The sequence below is a fragment of the Geotrypetes seraphini genome, chromosome 11 (assembly GCF_902459505.1).
Source record: "Geotrypetes seraphini chromosome 11, aGeoSer1.1, whole genome shotgun sequence".
Lineage (NCBI taxonomy): Eukaryota > Metazoa > Chordata > Amphibia > Gymnophiona > Dermophiidae > Geotrypetes > Geotrypetes seraphini.
In genome coordinates, this window is record NC_047094.1 from 46,572,875 (window position 1) to 46,594,396 (window position 21,522).

Here is a 21,522-nt window from a genome sequence, read left to right on the forward strand (position 1 = left end):
CTGTCCTGGAGGAACACCAGGCCAATCGGATTTTCAGGCTAACCTTAATGAATATGCATGAGAGAGATTTACATATGATGGAAGTGATAGGCATGCAAATTTGCTTCATGCATATTCATTAGGGCTAGCCTGAAAACCCAATTGGCCTGGTGTTCCTCCAGACAGGGTTGGGAACCACTGGGCTAACTTACCCATTCAATTCCACCATTAAAATTCTTGGAGTCATCCTGGACCGATGCCTGACTTTTGAAGACCATACCAATGCTCAGGTTAAAAGATGCTTTTGCACCCTCTGGAAACTCCGTACTATCAAACACTACTTCGACTTCCTCTCCTTTCGATTGCTGGTCCAGTCTCTAATCTTAAGCACCTTAGATTACTGCAATATCATATATTTGGGATCCTTCAAGAAAACCATTAAACATCTGAGAATCATTCAGAATACTGCCGTCCGCCTCATCTATGGCCTCAAAATGTCAGATCATGTAAGCCCGTTCTACAGAAAACTTCACTGGTTGCCAATGGAAGCAAGGGTCATCTTCAAGTTCGCCTTTCTTTGCTTCAAAACCTTAACGGATTCATCCCTGATTTACCTATCGCGCCACTTTGTGTTTCCAAGCACCACTTGCACACATAGTGCCTACCTGTTTGCCTTTCCCTCTCCGAAGGGCTATGTCTACAAAAGATTCGTTGACAGAACTATCATTCCAAGCTGGCAAATGGAATAATTGCCTGACCACCCTCATTTCAAATGCTCCCTCCTACCAATCTTTCAGGAAATCAATCAAAACCTATCTCTTTGATAAATTTCTGACTCCTTCCTACATTGCCATATTACTGAAATACATGCTGCATCACTTTCTTTTTCCGTTTTTACCAAACCTCTCTCGGCATTCTAATGTAATTCCTTTTCGGTTCTTACCAACCCTCTCTCGGCACTCCATGTAATTGATATTTGTTACTTGACAATATTTTTCTGTAACATCGCTGTATATGTACAGTCTCTTCACCTGTAAACCGCTCTGAACTGCTTGTGGTATATACAATAAAGTTATTATTATTATTATAATAAGACCTTTGTCCTATCTGTCCCTGTATGTTCTGATACTGGGATTTACAATAATGAGCAAGGTTCCAGTCTTCCAATGGTCCCAGCTGTCCCTGATTGTTTATAATCCCTTATTTTTTCCTGGATTTTTTACTGCTTTTCCACCCTGGGAGAAGGGGCTCTCTTACTATAGACAACTTTTTGAGAACAGTGAGATGGTTTCTTTAGCCACACTGGCCCAGGCTATCAACTTCATCATAGGGAGCTGTTTGACTATACTCAATTAATACTGTACATTTTTATTAAAACCTGATAGTTGGCAGACAGTTGTTCAGGAAACCTCTTTCTTGGTTGTAATCTGTGAGGGCTTTGATACAAAGAAACTAATTTTCTAATTTTTACATATACCTACATTGCCTCCAACCTATAGCACATGGACATAATTCCTTGTGGGTGAGGGACTTGGGGATCCAATATGGGAAAAAAATGGAAATAGGATTGGTGAAGACTTCAACAGCTAGGAACATACAGGACAACTGTGTCAAGATTCTTTATAGACGGAATCTTATCCCTGATTATCTTCACTATGGCTATCCAGGGGCCTCTGCGTTGTGCTGGAGATAATGAAGGGAAGTTAGATCAATGGGACACATATAATAGACTTGTGTCAAGTCTGAGGCCTATTGGAAGTCTGTGCAATTTAGAATTCAGAAGTGATTGTTTTGCAAGATTCCATGGGACCCGGATGTGTTCTTGTTCAATAAACGAGTCTCAGGTAGGCATTGAATGAAAACAGCTTTGCTCAGGCAAAGTCTCACAGTTGCCCATTTGAATCTGGCTGCTTCTTGGAAGCAACTAAGGACTTTATCCTTAGTCAAACTGATAACCCACCTCAAGTACATCAGTGGAATAGTGCATTTATTTGCTCAGAAGAAGACTATGGACAAGTAAGCGAAAATTTGTTGCCCTTTTTTACAATTCTGATAAGTTGGGTGCTACTTTTCCAATGGATCTGTTTCAACTTCTATTTTTAGCTTGTTTTGTCTTATCTTGCTTCATGCAGAATGTCATTCTTTGCACTGTTGCTTCTAATAAACTTCAATAAAAAAGATAAATGGAATATTTATAAGCGTGGTTTGGAACTGGGTGGACAGCTGTTGGATGGAGGACTTCTGAACAGAAATTTAAAGCAGTACAAGACCCTTCCACCTGAAACGTGCTAGGTACTAAACATGAAATGTTTAATATAACACCAAATACTCGCACAGGCTTATTCATGCAGCAGAAGTGCAAGGAAACGCTGTGTTTGTGCATTCTACTAAAAAGGATTGATCGGCGATTTTACACCGAGGCAGCGTGTATTGTGAAACACTGGCCCTCGTTGGTGTGCTGATCTTTCACAAGAGATGTCTTGTTATTGTTATACTATTGTATAACAATAATTGATAGAAGTTTAATCCTAATATCTTTATATGTTGTAAGATGTTATTTCAATAAATACAAATAACATAACTAACCAAACCAATTTATCAATTGTTTATTGAGCTTTGTTAAATAATTGTGCAACTCTGAATGGGCCTAACAGCTTACATTATGAATGAATGTCATCCACATTGTCTGGACTTGGCACTTGCGTTGGTCTCTCTGAACTTTCTTCATCTTCCGAGCTCCAAAATCCTGTTCTAAACGCAGCAACCCAGTTCTCAACTGTGAAGTAGGAAGGGCACTTATCCCCTAATGTAACTGACATATCATCGTAAATTTCTTTGGCCAAGTTCCCTTTTAGGAAAAGATATTTCATCACCGCTCGGCACTCTTCTGCAGTGAATTCTCCGCCATTTTGCTCTATTTTCACTTCAGTTCTGCAAAAAAATAAATTAAATAAGCTGCAATTAGGAAATTTAGGTCAGACACATATGAAACAATAAGCTTTGATGCCATGAACATATTCTAAAAGTAGGTGAAAGAGAAAAAGCCAAAGACTTAGCATCCTCTTGTAGAAGTTTTAAAATTTATCCTTATAAGCATGACAGATATTACTAGACACATCAGTCCGGCTATCTTCACCTCCTGTCATGATCAGTATTTTGAATGTCTTTAAATTCCCCATTTTTTTCAATAGTCCAAAAGGTGCTACTACATTGTGTGAGAGAATTGCTAGGTTGTTTTATACTTACTTTTTACAATATACCATATTTTTTGTTCTATAGGACACACACCCCTGTAGAGGAGGAAACCCCAAGGAAAAAAATTCTACCCACCGCCCTGCCCTGTACCCCCTCTGGTGGTCTAGTGGTAGGCCAGGACAAGGTACAGGGCTGGTCTAGTGGTAGGCAGCCCCCCCCCCCCCCAGTACCTTTTTTTTTACTCCCGGGGAGGTCTAGTGGAAGTCAGCCCCTCCCCTAGTACTTTTTTTTTACTCCTGGGCAGGTCTAATGGTAGGTAGATCCCCGCCCCCCCCCCCCCGGTACCTTTTTTTTACTCCCATTGGTCCAGCGCTGTATTGGCAGGAACTTTCCGCGCTCCTGCCCCTCCCTTGCTGGACGGCTGTCCTCTCTTGCGGCAGAACGGCGCACAAGGCAGGCACGGTGGTGTTCTTCATCTTATGGTTTGCTTTCCCCCCCACCCACCCCCTGCATCGACATGGTGGTGGTCTTTTCCTCTTTTTATTTCCCTCCAAAATTTTAGGTTATAAACAACTCAGTTCTGCCCTGTGTGGCTGCAGCAGTATAGTAAATCTAAAAGAATTAAAATTCCATTTGAGGGACTTTGCCTAGTTCACCATGGCACATCAACCACAAGATTGGGGTAGCTATAATATGTGCATAGAGGAACATACTTTACAGATTCAAATGCTGTAATACATTTGGAAACTAACTTTATAACAGAGAACTAAGAAAAAAAAGTCAACTCACACGCCTACTTTATAAAGACAAGTTATGTGTTTAACTGCCTAATCCATGGAAGGTGTCATTCGTATTCCAATGCAGGATAAGTATATATGTGTATATATATATATATATATATATATATATATATACACATATATATATTTAAGTATGCAACAAGATTGACTCATTTGAGCTTTGGTGTTGGAGAAGGATTTTTGGCATGCCGTGGACCGCCAGAAGAACTAGCAAGTCGATTCTGGAAGAGATCAAACTGGCTATGTCACTAGAAGCCCAAGAAGATTTGGAGAGTTAACATCAAGAAATATAATTTAGAAATTAGAATTGCAAGAAAAAATTACTATGGGGTTAGGATAGCTAGTTCAGATAATCAAAGTAATACCCTTTTTAAGCTCTGGCGTTCATGAACCTTAGTGAGCACAAATTCAAAACAAAACTGTATTCCAACTGCAGAGGAGTTAGCAAACTTTTTTAATAGTAAAATTACACTCATTAGAGATACATTTCCAGTTGTAAACCTTGACAACTTCCTTTTAAGCCCCAATAGGCCGATGGTAATTCCAGTGGATCGTTTTTGGAACATCTTTGATCCAGTCTCAGAAACTTGTTTCAAAATTATGGGAAAAGTTGAAAAAATGCAGTTGTAAATTGGATCCACTTCCTTATCTTTTGGGGATATTCCTTTACAAGCTATTATATGGCTGACTTCACTATTAAATTGTTTTCTTGAAAATGGTTACTTCTCATTGAGTTTGGGGAACATAACTTTAACACTTATTGAAAAGCGCCGATCTGGACCCTACAGTTCCCTCTCATTATCGTCTGATCACAAATATACCCCTTTTGACAAAAATGATGGAGTCAATTATTTCTAGCCAACTTTCCAACTACTTGGAGAAATTTTCTATTTTGTTACCATTTCAACATGGGTTTAGACCAAACTTTAGTACAGAGACTCTCATATTGTCGTTAATTTTAAAGATTCAAAATTTACAGATACAAAATTCAAAATTTACAGATACAAAATAAATGTGCGGTATTGTTGCAATTTGATCTGTCAGCTGCGTTTGATGTCGTTCATCATGACATCCTGATTCGTATGTTATCAGATATTGGTTTAAACCAAGTTGTACTGAATTGCTTTAGTAAATTCCTCTCATTGCAATCTTATGAGGTATATTTGGAGGGTGAGACTTCCTCCTCTTGGAAATCCAGCTGTGGGTTGCCACAGGGCTCTCTGCTGTCACCAATCTTGTTTAATGTATATGTATATATGTATATAATCTTCAACCTGAGAAAATATGACTCGAGTACAACCTTCATCAGGTAACTGTACTAGCTACCCATCCCATCACGAATAACCTTCAAAACTTCATGCATCATTCACCGTATACTTTATGGAAACTCCGTGGCTCCTCTCATCCAGCTCTTCTCCAAGGCATGGTCTACTTCCTGCAGAGCCTTCAACAGAATAAGAACATAAGACTTGCCGCTGCTGGGTCAGACCAGTGGTCCATTGTGCCCAGCAGTCCACTCATGCGGCAGCCCCCAGGTCAAAGACCAGTGCTCTAAATGCCTCATCTATGTATGTTCCAGTTTAGCAGGAACTTGTCCAACTTTGTCTTGAATCCCTGGAGGGTGTTTTCCCCTATATCAGACCCCCTACATCTCCCTTCCACAATCTGCAATATAAATGTGTTTTCTACTCCATGCTCCCCTTTCTAGGCGTAAAAACTTGGAATGACCTTACTGAAATGACCAGGACGGAACCTAACCACACCATATTCCGGAAGAAACTGAAAACTCATCTATTTGACACTTAATCCCCCTTCTCCTTCCTCGCCCCCCTCTTTAAATCACCTTGAGCCTACCTAGGTATGAGCGACGCAGAAATAGAAGATTAGATTAGATATGACTTCTCAGAAAAATTTTTGCCTTTCATCAGCAGAGACTATATTTACCTATGCAGACGATATTTTCATTTTATTACAAGTTGATCCTGATCTTAACAACCTGGTCCCTAGTACAGACTGCTGCATTTCTAAACTTTAACTGTGGGCTTTGTCTATTCAAATTGCCAAAACCAAATTGCTTTGGATTGGGCCAAGATTAGAAAACCTCCCTTCCTCTGTCACATTGAAAACAGGTATCTAACTACATATAGATTTTTCATCTAGAGTCCTGGGTGTCATCTTGGACTCATCACTTACATTTCATGAACAGATAAATTCCTTGACAAAAAAGTGTTATTTTAATCTGTGCATGTTGAGGAAGATCAGATCACTATTCCATCAAGAACATTTCTCAGTGTTGGTACAATCCACTATGCTTTCTCAGCTAGACTATTGTAACTCAGTTTATCTGGGCATTAAGCATAGAAATTTAAAATGACTAAAGTTAATATAGAGTACTGCAGCTAAGTTCATTTTGGGGAATTGAAAGTATGATCATGTTTCCCCTTTGTTGATAAAGCTTCACTGGCTCCCAGTTCGCTTTAGGATCCAGTTTAAATGCGCATGCGTAATCTTCAAGCTTCTCTATGGCATATTTGATCCTTTTGTCCCCTTATGTTGGAATACCCTTAGACTTTGCTGTTTGAGAAACACACAAAGATATAAATTAGCCTTCCCTTCCTTTAAGGGAATTACATCTGCTGGGAAGCTCAGTCAATCTTTTATTTTCAAGTTTGTAGAGATCTGGAATGAACTTGGCTCCATTAGGCTTTTAGGCCAGCTGCAATTATTTTGTAAATTTCTGAAAACTTTGTTCTCGCAATTTTTAAATGGTTTAACTACAGTCTCAACGAAATAATAATATAGTTATTTTTCTTATGCTTTTCTTATGTACTTTAGTTTTTAATTAGTTCTTCCTTCGCCTATGTTTTCTGCTATGTACTCTAGTCTTAATTATATGTGAACCGAGTCGAGCTCCACTGGGAGATGACTCGGTATATTAACCAAAGATTAGATCAGAAATGATGAAATTAGGACTGTCTTAGTTTGGTCACACCGTCAGAAGAGAAAGATCACTGGAGGCCATCGTGTTTGAGAAGATCGAAGGAACCAGGCAAAGAGGGCGACCTGCAATCAGATGGCTGGGTGTTGAAAACAACCATGGAAATGACGCTGGAGGACCTTTCCAGCACAAAGCCGATTTCTTTTTAGATCCGCAATTCATCAAATCGTTAGATCTCGAGCACGAGTCGATAGCACCTAACAACAACAATGCAACAGCTCCAACCCCATGCAGAACACCAACTGACAGGTCTTGTAAAAGCACAAATGCTCGTTAGCACATATACTTGCAGATGCACATACACATGAGCGTCATTTTCACATGCATAGCATGCCTCTCATAAGAGAATGGCTTTTAAATATATTCAAAGAGAAAATTATTATTTTAATCACAACAGCAAAACAAACTACAGAGGCAGCAAGTGTGGTTGCAGTGCACTTGGGGCGACTGCAGGAAATCCAGGAGACCCCGCGCAACCCTTCACCGGGCGCACGCAAGGTCCACAGCAAGCTCCGGCTCTGGACTCCACGGGACGGGAGCTCTCCTGAGGGATTTCCAAGAACGGCTCCTTCAGGTAGCTCCCGGAAGACCCCAACGCGAGGGCGTCAGTGAGGTCGAAACCGGTCCGATTAAGTGAGAAGGAAAGCGGAGGCAGCAGACACTTACCCCATTTTTTTTTTACCTCCAGAATCTTCCACGAGATCGGTGAAAGCGGTTTCGATCCACAAAGTTGCCTGCGATGACCCCGGAGCTTTTCCCCCGCGCCGCCTTTCTTTGACGCAACATCCTGTTTCCGGGGAAGCGGAAGGCGGCGGAGGCAAAGTACCGGGGGTCGTTGCAGGTAACTAGAACTTGCTTACCTGTAGCGGTCGTTCTCCGTGGCGATTGATCTTTCAGTCGCGCCTTTGGTGACGTCACCGACCCGGGGTCCGTCCCCCGTGACGTCACCAAACGTGTAGCTGAAGTGATCAACTGCCCACGGAGCTGTTGCCGCCGACTCTGATGACAACTTTGCGGGGTGGGCTGCTCGGCTCTGACAGCAACCAAACGCGTGTGTTTTGGTATCTCTTGGAAGCGAAGCAGCTAGTTGCTTAAAGGTTCTTCAGGCTGCCGGCCCGACTCATCCATTAAGCAAGGCTAGGCGGTTACCCCGAGTAGGGAACATCAAAAAGCAGCCCCCATTAGAGCAAAACAGTGAGGTCCTGACAGCCAGACAAACTCAAAAGGACCATGAGAGTCTAACTTAACCTGCAAAACAATGGCAGGTTCAAAAGGATGCTGGTAACCCCTAGGGGTGGCCTGCAAGGAGGTCAAGCTGCTAACTAGGCATCCGTCCTGAAATTGATAGAAGTAAGCCAGGGAGGGGGGGGTGTCCTTGGAGAGGGGATTCTTCAAGGGTGTTATGGGGTGGGATTATGGGATGTGAACAAGGCTTAAATTCCTGGCCCTTCTCTGTTTTTGGGGTTGAGAGGTTTGGTGTTGCTTGAGGATATTTTAGGAAGCCTTTACCAGGTGAAGGGACTAGGGAGGACCCTCAGTCCTCCCACGTGTAAAAAAAAAATGCCCAAGATCATTGGGCTGTATGAAAGTGGGATAATACTCCCGGTCTGGAAACAATAATGCAGCTTGTGGAGTTCAGTGTAAGCTGCGGTTCAGTTTGCATAATAATGAGATGTTTTACATGTATTTGCATACAGTGCATATAATTATTATGCAACTTGCAGTAACTTAAACTAACCCATGCTTTTTTGTTTAAATAGGGAGCTTATTTACTAAACTGCATTAAAATTGGCCACAGTTTGGGATATTTAGCAATAGACAATGAAACTCATTTTACTAATGGGTGTAAAGACTTTCTAGTGCAATAGGTGTGTCATTCTGAACAGTAGGGTATTCTCCCCGTTCTTGTGAGCTGTGCAGAAGAAATCCACTCTAGATTTTCAACTTCTCCTCCTCCTCCTCTAGAGCACTCTGCTGCCCCCTTCAGTTTTTCTCTCTTCATGGCACCAGTTAGGCTAGATACGGTAGACCGCCATCTAAGGCAACCATTTCAATATGAATACAGATGGCCATCTCGTCGGCATATATTACCTGTGGCAAACAATTGCCAGTCTCCTTCAAAGCTCATTCCTATATAGGACTATCGCCTGCTATGGTACAAACAGAAGAGGGCAGCAGAACCCTCTGGAAAAGGAGAAGGAAAAGTACGGCTCGCGAGCATGTCAAGAATGTCACACCTATCTACTAGAAAACATATTAGCAAGGTATAAACCTGATTTCTTTTTAGGGTTTTATTTAACAAGGTACAATGAGGTTTGCAGTTATTATACTACACAGTTTGTAACACAAACTTGTACCTGTTTTGGGGTCTCAGATTTGCTGAAGTCCTGTCATTTTGAAGCATTAATTAGCTTTACAATTATGGTATCTCCCAGCAATATTTCAGTATTTTATTCCTGCGAAACTATTCCAAGCTACAGATGTCATTGAGGTTAGATGAACTTTTAAAAACTTTATTTAAATGTGCAAGATTGACTAGTTCTTCCCCATTTATAATAGGCTTTGGAAAATTATGCCAAGGAAAAGAAGACGGGTGTCAAATTTAGATGATGAAGAACACAAAAGTAGCATTTCTGAAAACCTTTCAACAGATTCCCTGTTGCTCACTCAAGACGGGAAAGGGGATTCCTCACCGATCAGCATATACTTTGTTGATGAGAAAATGAAAACTTTCCGGCTAGGTTCAGACTTTTTCAACCAACCATGCATCAGTTTGGCGAAGTCATTTCTTGGACAGGTAATTTGATTTAATTTGATTTTTATTTCTTATATACTGCTATACCGTTAGGTTTGAAGCGGTTTACAGAAAATATACATTAAGGATACAATAAAAATAAGATAAGTAAAGATAGGTACTTAGAAATTCCCTTACTGTCCCGAAGGCTCACAATCTAGCTAAAATACCTGGGAAAAACAATTAATGAATAGTAAAGATGTAAAAATAAAGACAGAGATAAAAACAAGATTTCAAATATTCCAACAAGAAAACAATGGAATTCTAAGGAAATTTAAATTAAGAAATAAAACAAATGGGTAAAAAACAATACGATAAAATCTGGGGAAAGATTTATTTCCATCATTTGGGTATTTCCAGCAGTGGTTAACAAACCATAGGGCATTGCCACCCAGGTCCTGCAGCATGATCTTAAAGTGACATTGTGGTCGGTGAATGGTCCAGCATGCGTGGAATATGTTAACATTCCTATTGCATAGTGGTAGCTGCCTTTTCAGCTTTTCCTTTGCATATAGTAACAGGTTGTCCAGAAAAACCTAAAGTTGGAAAATTGTGCAAATTTAATTTTTTTTTCCATGAATTTGATTGTGCTTGATCAGAAAATAATTTAAAAAAAATTTTTAAAGCCCATCCCGTGGTCTCTCAAAGCCACTGATTATATAAAGCTCCATTTTTCTTAAAATGTGTTATTATTTTTACTTAATAGAGCAAATTTCTTGATATTATAGCTATGACTTTTATGTTTTCACATTCAGCAATGATACATTGATTAAAAAAAAAAGACATTTTATGTCAAGTCTATTTTATTGAAAAAGAACAATAAATTGGTACAGAAATAACACTAGAGTCTCCAATATGCTTATTATAACAAGTAGGGTCAGATTCCTTAGAACTCTACTAATACAGTGTTACAACCACAAAAGAATAGGAAAACATTCTTTTGTCATCAAATAATGATAAAAAGACATTTTATGCAAAAACTCAAGTACTATTTTGTTAAATAAACCTTCAATATCTGCACTTTATTGTGGAAAATAACAGAAATTTAACAGTGCAGCGTGAGGCCTTGTTGCAAGGAGTTGAACAGCATTTCAGGCTTTATCCTGCCTATGCTTGAGTGCTTGGAAAGACTACACCAAGGTGTAGGTGTATAGTTAGTGAAGTACTGTATGTTAAATTTCTTTCATTTTCCACAATAAAGTGCCAAGTTACGTGCACTGGTCCTAAGATTCAAACCTCAAAAACCTAAATCCAGGTCTAGCTTTTAAAGTAACCAAAATATACCTGAATCTTACAACCACTTTGCTAAGGGAGTTTTAAAATGCCCCTTCTGTTATGTAGAAATGTTCATCCTGGATATATAATAACATTTTGAGTAAGAATATGCTAATAAAAGATATAATCTTCATAATTTTGGTATTTTTTTAGGAATGGTTGTGGGCAGAGGCTGTCTTCTATGACACATCAGACATCTAAAAATAACGGCCCCTTTTATTAAGCTGCACTAGAGGTTTTAATCGCAGGCCGGCGCAGTAAATGCTCCAACGCTCGTAGAATTCCTAAGAGCGTCAGAGCACTTACCTTGTTGGTCTTTGTTGAAAGCCTAGTCTAGTGCAGCTTGATAAAAGATAGGGGGTTAAATTTTCAAAAAGGAAAAAAATAGAGTCAACCTGTTTGATTTAGGCCTTCTTTTACTAAGCCATTTTAGAGATTTCTACAGTGGCTCGGGGCACTAAATGCTCAGACTTCTATGAATGTCAGAGCATTTAGTGCTCCAGGCCATGGTAAAAACCTCTAATGCAGCTTAGTAAAGGGGGGGGGTTAGACATATCCAGGTAATTGTGTACCTAGCTATTTGAAAATATACATATTGTATATACTCAAATATAGGATGAGATTTTGTGCCAAAAAAATAGCCCCAAAATGGGGGTCTCGTCCTATATTTGCGTCATCACCCAGTGACCACCCAACCCCCCTCCCGGACTTGTTGCAGGCCTCTGCCGGCCTGCCATATGACCTGGTAGGCTGGGACAGGAGGGATCCTTCCTGTTTCCCATCCTGGCTGATTCTACAGTTTTTTACCCCCTCCCCCCACATACCTTTTTTTGCCTTTTGGAATCCCTGGTGGTTCAGCGGTGTATCGAGCAGGAACGAGCTTTCTGTGCGCCTACCCCGCACTGAGCCCCTCCCTCCCTGGATGACTGCCTCAGATCTTGCGGCCAGCAAGCTTTTCGAGCACTGATCCTAATAAAATGAACTTTTAACTTTACACCCGTGGCTGAATTACAGACATCTCATCCTCATGATTCCTTTCCTGTGTAGTGAGGGAATAGACAAGAGAGAATAGAAAATACCCACTTGAAGGAGAATTATCAGACAACAGGAAAGCAGAAAAAAGAAACTGGAACTAACATGTTGGGAAAAATAAAACATCCAGACAACAAAAGTAGAAGAAAACCATTTTACTTTAACTATTTTAATTGGAATATGGGTAATAATTAGCAAAAATGTGTTTAAATTTGGCAAATTTGCTAATTTTGTGTGTAGAATTTTCAATTTTTTTGCACAGAATTCTGCCAGGAGTAAACGAGGTAGAAAGAGGTGAGAGGAAGAAATCTTGCATATGGTAGAGGGGAGGGAGACATGCATAGATGAGAAAGAAATGTTGGACATTGGTTGAGGGCAGGGAGAGATGATGCATGGGGAGAGAGAAAGAAATGTTGCACATGATAATGGAGGGGAGGGAGAGATGCTACATGGAGGAGAATAGAGAGGTTTGACCCAGGGCACAAGACAGGGAGAGTGAGAGAGAGAGAGATGGTAGACACTGACAGTGGGAAAGAAACAAAAATTTTGGATATGCCAATGGATGGGAAGGTACAGAGACGAAAGATGAATGATGAGCATGGGGATAGAAGAAAAACGTCAAATGGGCAGGAGACCCTGGTGAGTGAGTTAACAGAAGACAAACAGAAATCAGAGCCTGGGACCAACATAATTTGAATAATAAGACAACAAACCAGACAACAAAACATAACCAGACAACAAAAGGTAGAAAAATATAGTAAAAAACCTTGGTTTGCAAGCATAATTTGTTCCGGAAACATGCTTGTAATCCAAAGCACTCGTATATCAAAGCGAATTTCCCCATAAAAAATAATAGAAACTCAGACGATTCATTCCACAAACCAAAAACCTTAATAGAAAATACAGTACTGTACACTAGTACGCACTTGTATTGCAAGATCTCACTTGTTTAGAACAGTTACTATACTCCTGCAGCATCAGAGAGAGAAGAACCATCAGCTCAGTTGTGACGTGTATATACTTGTATTCCAAGACCTCGCAACATCTTCGGCTCAGTTGTGATGATGTGACGCGCATATATGTGCTCGTATTGTAAGATATCGCTCGTTTATCAAGTTAAAATTTAATTAAACATTTTGCTCGTCTTGCAAAACACTTGCACATCAAGTTACCCGTAATCTAAGGTTTTACTCTAATTTTATTTTCTATTTTGTGATTACAATATGTCAGATTTGAAATGTGAATCCTGCCAGATCTGGTGTTAGCAAGCGTGAGCTAGGACCTAACAGAGATAGGAAAATTATTTATTGTTTTGTTTACACCGCATCACCGTCGTGGGGTGGATGAGGAGGCTACTAAAATAAATCCACCAGGCCGTTTGGGGGGGAAAAAAAAAAAGTCTGATTTGGGCAGGAAAAGTGAATCGAACCGAAAAAATTTTTTCTTAATCGGACAGCACTAGTAAATATTGCTACTACTTGAAAGACCTTCAAAGAGAACCTTGGGAAGTGGGAGAAGGTAGAGCTGAGATTTGGAGCCAGCCTAACCTTTGATGACACAGTGGTAAAGGGGTTCATCTAAAGGACAGGAATGTGGGTTGAAGAAGCTTCACTTAAGGCTAATGACACTTTACAGATCCAATTAGGTGAGGTTCTAAAAGTATTGTTGATATGTTTAGCCTGTTGTCACTCTTGGCTAAATCAATTTCACCTCTTGAGAGAGAGTTGGCTTTTCATAGTTATCACCAGAGTTTATTGTTGAGCTGCTTTGAATACATTTGCATGATATGCAGGTCATTAACATTTTGCTTGCATTGGGATTATTACTTTTTTCCTTCTTCGTAAAGGTCATGCGAGCATCATTTATATTGCATATTTTAACATTATTTTAATGCACATTAATCAGGTAATTCTGTAAAAGAATGCCTATTTTTAGGCACCAGGAATGTGCCTATTTGGAGCTTATTCTATAGAAAAAAATGCCTATATTTTAGATGTGTCTCCTAGTAGCAAGGCTCGCTCCTGGTTATTACCAGAGCTTGAGCTCACTGTCAGTCTCGAGGGCTTTATTGGAAGCTGGCTGCTTTCCTCCCTCCCCTGGTAGCATAGGTTACCAAACAAACTTATCTACTGAGGGAAGGTAGAATGATTTTGAGGGATGCACAAGTCCACTGGGTGGATTTAGTCCTCAAACATTAATTTGAACCTGGACTTTGGGGCTTGAGATGGTGGTGGTGGCGACTTTTTCAGGGGTGGAGTCCCAGGCAGTTCCGCCCAAGGAGATTTGTAGGGTGGATACATGGTCTACCCACCATATTTTCATGAGATTTTACAGGGTGGATTTAGTGGCACAAATGGATGCTGTTTTTGGGTCTTCAGTGCTAGCAGCAGGCTCATCTATCCCACACTAGACTCAGAGGACTGCTTTGGTACGTCCCCCTGGTTCAAGACTCATATGGCTTTTGCACTTCAAGGAAAGATTAGGCTCTTATCTCAATAATCTTCTTTCTAGTAGAAAAGCATATGAGTCTTGAAGACCTGCCTTGTCAGATTTCAATTTAGCCTGCTTACTATTTCAGACATGCTGTTGTTTCAAGACATGCTGGTGTTTTTTGTCTGCCTAGCTGGTCCGAAGAGTCGTGAGATAACTCTCTATTGCAAAAAGGCACATGCAAGACTATGAGAGCTGCATAAATGTCGGTGCTGATAGTACTCAGGTATGTTGCTTGTTCGTCCCCACCATGTTTCTGCAATATTACTATTGGCATTGGTTACTTAATAGTATTCATTTCAGACTAGAGCAGACTTGACCCCCTTCTCTTCATTTCTCCTTTTTACAATGGTTGTTGACTGCTTTGGTACAAACTGAAGCGAAACAGCCCAGCCCAGTTGATGCAGGAGGTGGAGCCGAAAAATGTAGCTGGTGCTTTCTACACAAACTTTTGAGTAGAGGTGAATAGCCCACTGGTTCAAAACTCATATGCCTATCTACTCGAAAGAAGATTATGGATGTAAGAACCAAATCTTCCCTTATGGAATTACTCCCTAAATGCCAAATTCAGCATTTAATTCATGTTGCCATATTATCACAACTTAGTAAATAGATTTGATAAAGGACAATTCTATAATCTAGATGTGCACATTTGTGTGTAAATGTATAGAATACTAGCACAGCACCTGCAACAGGCCTAAGCACTGTTTTACAATGGCACATGTAAGTGGCAAAGCATGTAAATGCAAGGGAGTGTATTCATAGGTGGAGCATGGGCACAGCTCTCAATTACACACGTTGCGTGTGGCTCTGCTGCATTTATGCGGTCACATTTATGCCAAGTTTATGACTTGTGTAACTGTATAAATGTAAGGCATGCTGATACCGGGTTACACTAGTATTCTATAACAAAATCTGGGTACCTGGTTACAACAGTGTAGCGAGGGAGATTGGCACCTGGCATCACCCTGCTGTGTGCCCCTACCCCACTCTTTCCTGCCACCCTACTCTTCCCCATTGCATGGGCGTTCCCCGCCACTTGAACATCCCCCCTGCCCCCTGCGTACCTCTTTAAATGTTCACCGACGTGAGCAGCATCTTTTCCCTGTTGCTTGCGCCGGCATAGGCTCCCTTCTGACTTCACTTCCTGGTTCTATGACCAGGAAGTGACATCATAAGGGAGCCAATGCTGGCGCAAGAAGCAAGTAGAAAATGCTGCTCGAGCCGGCAAGCATTTTAAGAGATATTGGGGGGAGGGGGAGCAGAGAGAAGGAGAGGCGCCAGCACTCCCCACAAAGATGGCATCCGGGGCAGTCTGCTCCCTCCCCCCTTACTATACCACTGCTCAGTTGTAGCTTAGCCCCCTTAGTCTGAAACTACAGAATCTTGAAATGTGGATTTTATTAGCTGCGTGGTTCTATATAGGTCAAGAATAAGCTGTAGTTATACCTTTTTGTTCTGCATGGGAAACCACAGCCATGCTAAGAGATATGAAGCATAAAGGATCTTTAGAGGACAGGGAGAAGTTATAGAGCTGAGTAGCTGGTATGGATGAGCAGACTAGATGGACTATTGTATGTTTTTTAATTCCTTCTGTGTTAGTAGATTGACACTTGGGTTCTAAATTTAAAGTTCTTCCTCATTTAGAGTTCACCAGAATGTGATAACACCATTAATGGGGATCATTTGTCACAAGATCCATTTTATACGATAGGTCCTTTGGCAAATAAACAGAAGTTCATCGTGTTAGTACGTGCTGTTAGTAAATGACCCTGTTAATTCAATAGAAAGTTAAGTGATTTTACTGGATATGTAACAAAAACATAGCCCAGAAGCTTTATCATGAAATGAATTAATTGCCATATGCAAACATCTGGTAAATCTATTACTGTGTCTCACTAACAGTAATGAAGAGCTTTGTGCAAATATGTCAGAAATTAAAGCTGTTATTAACACTAATCCTTCACCACTCTGTTTGGGACTGTACTATGTGGAATAATTAACAGTTTAGTAAGTGTTTTGTGGTGGAAAACTTTATGCTACATTATCCCAGAAACATGGAAACAAAACAAGATAGCTGGAATGCATACTAGGCCATATCAAAATGTTAAAATGTAGGTTCTATTTTTTGTTTCTGGTTTTTGCTTCTGTTGTGCGAGTTTGCCGGTTTAGTTGGCTAGTTATACCCTCTTCCTGATTACCTATACCACATAAGATGTGGTATAGTTAAAGAATGAAGACATTGTCCAAAACATCCAGCTTACTGTACTCATGTTCATTAAAGTTTGGGTTTTAACTATGTTTATTTAATGTAGATGATCCCTGCGCCTTTTTTGAAACCTGATACATTTATATTATTCTAGATAGAACTTAGAGGCACCCAATGTTTATGAATACTCTCAAAATGAGCAAAAAATATTTTGAACAAATTTCAAAAAGTTGCTTATTCAAAATAGAGAATGACACGGGGAAAAAATCTGTCCCCGTCACCGCCCCGTCACCGGCCCACCATCCTCTGCACCGCCCCGTCACCGCCATTCCATTCACCGCCCCATCACCGTCACTGCCATCCCTTTCACCGCCCCGTCACCGCCACTGCCATCCCATTCACCGCCCCGTCACCGTCCCCGCAGCATCTTTTGGGATCTTTAACTCATCATCGCTAGGACTCGAATCTGAGTCCGTGGCACCTAACATAGAATGGAATTAGTATGGCAAAGTAATGAAGAATGGTCCAGCAGCCCCTACCCTCCCTCCACCTCACCTTATATTCGTTCCGAGTTTGCCGGCTTCCTTTTTCCCTAGCCGCACGCGTTCAAAAAGCCGTGCATTTAGCCAGCTCCCTCCCTCCACCTCACCTTAAATTTCGAGTTTTCCGGCTTCCTTTTTTCCGAGCCGCACGAGCTGCGCGAGTCAATCAAACTTCTCCTCTCCTGCAACTTCCTGTTTCCGGTTGCGTCAGAGGAGAAGATTGATTGACTCGCGCAGCCGCGCGTGCACGGATTTTTGAACACGTGCGGCTCGGAAAAAAGGAAGCCGGAAAACTCGAAATTTAAGGTGAGGTGGAGGGAGGGAGCTGGCTAAATGCTAGGGGCGGGCGGGCAGTGGCTGCGGGGACCGCGCGATCCTTGATACCTCACTGCGGAGACAAGACCATTCACCGCCCCGCGGGCGGTGAATGGCCTTGTCCCCGTCACCGCAGCGACTGCTAGTTTTCTTCCCCGTTTTCGGCGGGTGACCCGCGGCTAAAATGCGGTGGCCGCGGGTAAACCGCCACCGTGTCATTCTCTAATTCAAAACAGTTAAATTAGAATCTTATTATTATCAGACAAAGATCTCTTATTTAGTACTTAGGACTTCAGAGGTGACACTCAGGACCATGTCGTTTAGAGTGAAAATTCACATGTCTCTTCACTAGTCAAATATTTTTTTTTATATATTTTTCTCATATTCATGAAATAACAAAAAAGGGCTTAATACTGGTTTGTTTCTTTGCGCTGCTTTTACTAAGCTGTTCTAGCGGTTTTAACGCACGCTTAGCACACGCTACATTGCCCCACGTACTACGCGCTAACTCCTCCATAGAGCTGGCGTTAGTATTTTCCGCATAGCGCGGGAGTTAGCGCAGCTTAGTTTTTAAAGGAGCCCTTTGTAACAATGTAGTTAATACAATGTAGCAATGTAACTTAAAAGGTTATTTATCTCCTGACATGATCATGTTTCGCCACAAAGGCTGTTTCAAGGTGCACTCCCCCCGTTTGAATAAGCTTTTGAACTGCAGTGTGGTGTGGCAGGGTGGGGCGTAGAGGTGACCGACTTGGCGCCCGAAGCGGTCCGCACCCCCCCCCCCTTATTATACCACTGCTTCTCTCTGGGCGTCTGCATTTTTTCACCTCTCCAAAACAATTACTAATTAATTAATTAATTAATTTAGTTGAATTTCTAGCTTGTCCTCCCAGAAGAGCCCAGAACGGGTTACAAGTTTCCATACACAGTACAGGTTTAGCAACAAGGTTATAACTTCACATACAGCAGATATACAGAACAATACATTTAAGGAGGAAAAGCAATAATATAAATTATTGTGTATATGTTTTAGGCACTGAGCATGGTAACATGGCAAATGATGGGCATCAAGGAGGCAAATGCACATATAAGATGTATAGAACAACAGATTAAAGGGAAGAACAGTAACAGAGGGATGGTTCTCATGAACTGTATGGAGGAATGAATACATGTTTTGGGGGCTGAGCCCAGTAGCATGACAAATGATAGGCCCTATAAGTAGAGTAGCTGGAAATACAATGTAATTGAAGGAAAGGACAATTTTAGGCATTCTTGGTATAGGTACATGTAGTAGAGGGGTAAGATCTTGCATAGTTGAGCTCCGAGTGTGCAACTAGAGACTTAATTACATCTGTAGGTCGAGTAGAGGGCACATTCAGTGAGGCAGTATAAATTTGTTGGGGTAGAAATAAAGGTTAGGGGTTAGAAGTAAGCAGTTACCTCTGCTTTCTTATTAATGATAAATTTCACTTTTTCAAAGATTCTGGCGCGTAAACTTCCCGATGGGAAAGAATTGAGGGGCCGAATTGTGGAAACTGAAGCTTATCTGGGCGGAGAAGATGACGCTTCACATTCGACGCGTGGGAAGCAAACAGGGAGAAATGTGGCAATGTTTATGCCAGCGGGAACCATGTATGTGTATCAGATCTATGGCATGTACTTCTGCCTTAATGTCTCCAGTCAGGGTAAGTAGAATGTAGCAAGTGATTACTGTTCATTAAAGTTGCTACAGGCCTCATTTCATTTGATTTGCTTTTAAACTCATTTCATATATAGGTATCTTTATAAAATACCATGCAGCATGACCATTTAGGCACAATTAGGTGAATGTGGACATTTACTATATAAGAACTATATATAAGCCTTATCAAATTATAATTATCAATCTTCATGCAAATACCAGCGTCTAAAGTAGTGATGTACTACAGAATCAAATGGGCAGTGTGAGTAATTGAGCTCTGAGGAAGCCAATTAGGGAAAATATAGGCCCTCACTGGGTTTTATTAATTATAAATTATGCAAGATGGTGTTTGCCCTTGGGTGGCGCCAACCAGTTGATAACTGGCACTCATTAAAATTTGTGCGTGTATCTGGATGCACACTATTCTATATGGCATGGTGCCTAACTCCCATGGCATGTATCTCAAAAGGGGGCATGGCCATGAGTATGTTGGGGTGCTTCAGAAATTTGCATACTGAATTACGGAATGATGTCTAAATGTGCCTATAATAGCTGCCAGCCTTTACACTGAGTTTCAACAGGTGTAAGTCCGCACCCAAAAGTTAGGTGCGGGCTCCGCACTAATCGCTATTCTATATAAGGCATGCACCCTTATAGAACAGTGCTTAGTGCTGATTTTTTTTGGTGCCCAAGTTTCAGTGCAGTTCATTGAATTCACTCCTTATAGAAGTGTGTCGCCAACTTTTTAAGCCACGGCACACTAATCTCAGGGCCATGGCTGGAGGACACCCAGAAATGCATTGATGTCCTCTAGCCGTGGCCCTGAGCCTCCTATTATCACCAGAATGAGGGTGCTGCAGAAGGAAAGGTGAGGAAAAAGAGCAGAGAAGCCAGCAAGGAGGAGAGGCGCAGGCTGACTGACTACAGGATGTGCCTCTCACCATGAGAAGCATGTCCTGTAAGCAGTCAGCCGGCGCCTCTGCCCCTCACAGCACACCTGGGATCAGCTAGTGTGCCACAACACACAGTTTCCAATTCATTGCCTTATAGTATAAAAACTGTGGTTACAGCTAGATCCTTTATTTGGAAATTGTTGGAAGCTCTAGTCTTGGAATTTTTTTTTTTAAATTAAGACTTGCTTAGGAACCCCCTTTACAAAGCCGCAGTAGCAATTCCTGTGCGGCTAATGCAATGCAGCCCATTCAGTTTCTATGGGCTGTGTCACATTTGCTGCGCCAGGACTCACTACTGTGGCTTTTTAAAAGGGCCTAGTGCAGACATGGGCAACTCCGGTCCTCGAGGGCCGGAATCCAATCGGGTTTTCAGGATTTCCCCAGTGAATATGCATGAGATCTATTTGCATGCACTGCTTTCAATGCATATTCATTGGGGAAATCCTGAAAACCCGATTGGATCCCGGCCCTCGAGGACCAGAGTTGCCCATGTCTGGCCTAGTGGGATATTTTGAATGATATAACATGCATAAACTGATGAAAATTGGAAGTAGCACAATTTTAAATGTAATTATATGGCTTTAACATCAATATAAAGGGCTTTTCTTACTGCTGCTGATGAGCAGGCCAAACTTCACCAGCAGAAGAAGCGCTGGCTGGATCTGTACAGATAAAATCCTAGCAGGGTATCTATTCCATCAGTAGAACAAACTGGACCTCAATTATTATACAAATGAATTTAAGCACATTAACCTCAGGTTGTTTCTTCCACTAACATAATTTATTGTTTAGTTTAATCACATTTTTGACATACCATCCTTAGTCCAAGGGCTACAGAATGGTTTACAAATCAGTTATTACAAACCAGAAAAAAAACAAATTATAACCGAGCCCTTTGGGTTTGTTCTATTGGTAATAGAAAAGAACATGAAAAGTATTCTAAGTTCTCTTGATAATTCAGGGAGAGAATGCAGAAGTGGGGGTGGCAGAAGGCTCTGCACATTTGCAAAATTACATATACACCCAAAATAAATAATTATGTACACACCCAAAATAAATAATTAAGGGAACACTAAGATCTCTGGTGGAGGGGAAGAGGGAGTGGAACCTAGGAGACTGGACGTAGAGATGCTAGAAGTGGGCCTGTATCAGACCAGAGTATAATAGAGAGGATGGAACATAAGAACATAAGAAATGCTTTCACCGGATCAGACCGAGGTCCATCAAGTCCGGCGATCCGCTCACGTGGAGAAATAGAA

At 41.2% G+C, this 21,522-nt stretch overlaps 1 protein-coding gene across 1 annotated transcript in view; it reads left to right on the forward strand.

The window, feature by feature from the left end:
• MPG (N-methylpurine DNA glycosylase) overlaps nucleotides 1-21,522 on the forward strand; it is a 67,262-nt gene that overhangs the window by 19,260 nt on the left and 26,480 nt on the right. The window contains exons 2-3 of the mRNA XM_033914124.1: nucleotides 9,532-9,769; nucleotides 19,110-19,314. Of these exons, the coding sequence (XP_033770015.1) occupies nucleotides 9,545-9,769; nucleotides 19,110-19,314 (430 nt within the window). The 5' untranslated portion in view covers nucleotides 9,532-9,544. The remainder of the gene's footprint in view (nucleotides 1-9,531; nucleotides 9,770-19,109; nucleotides 19,315-21,522) is intronic.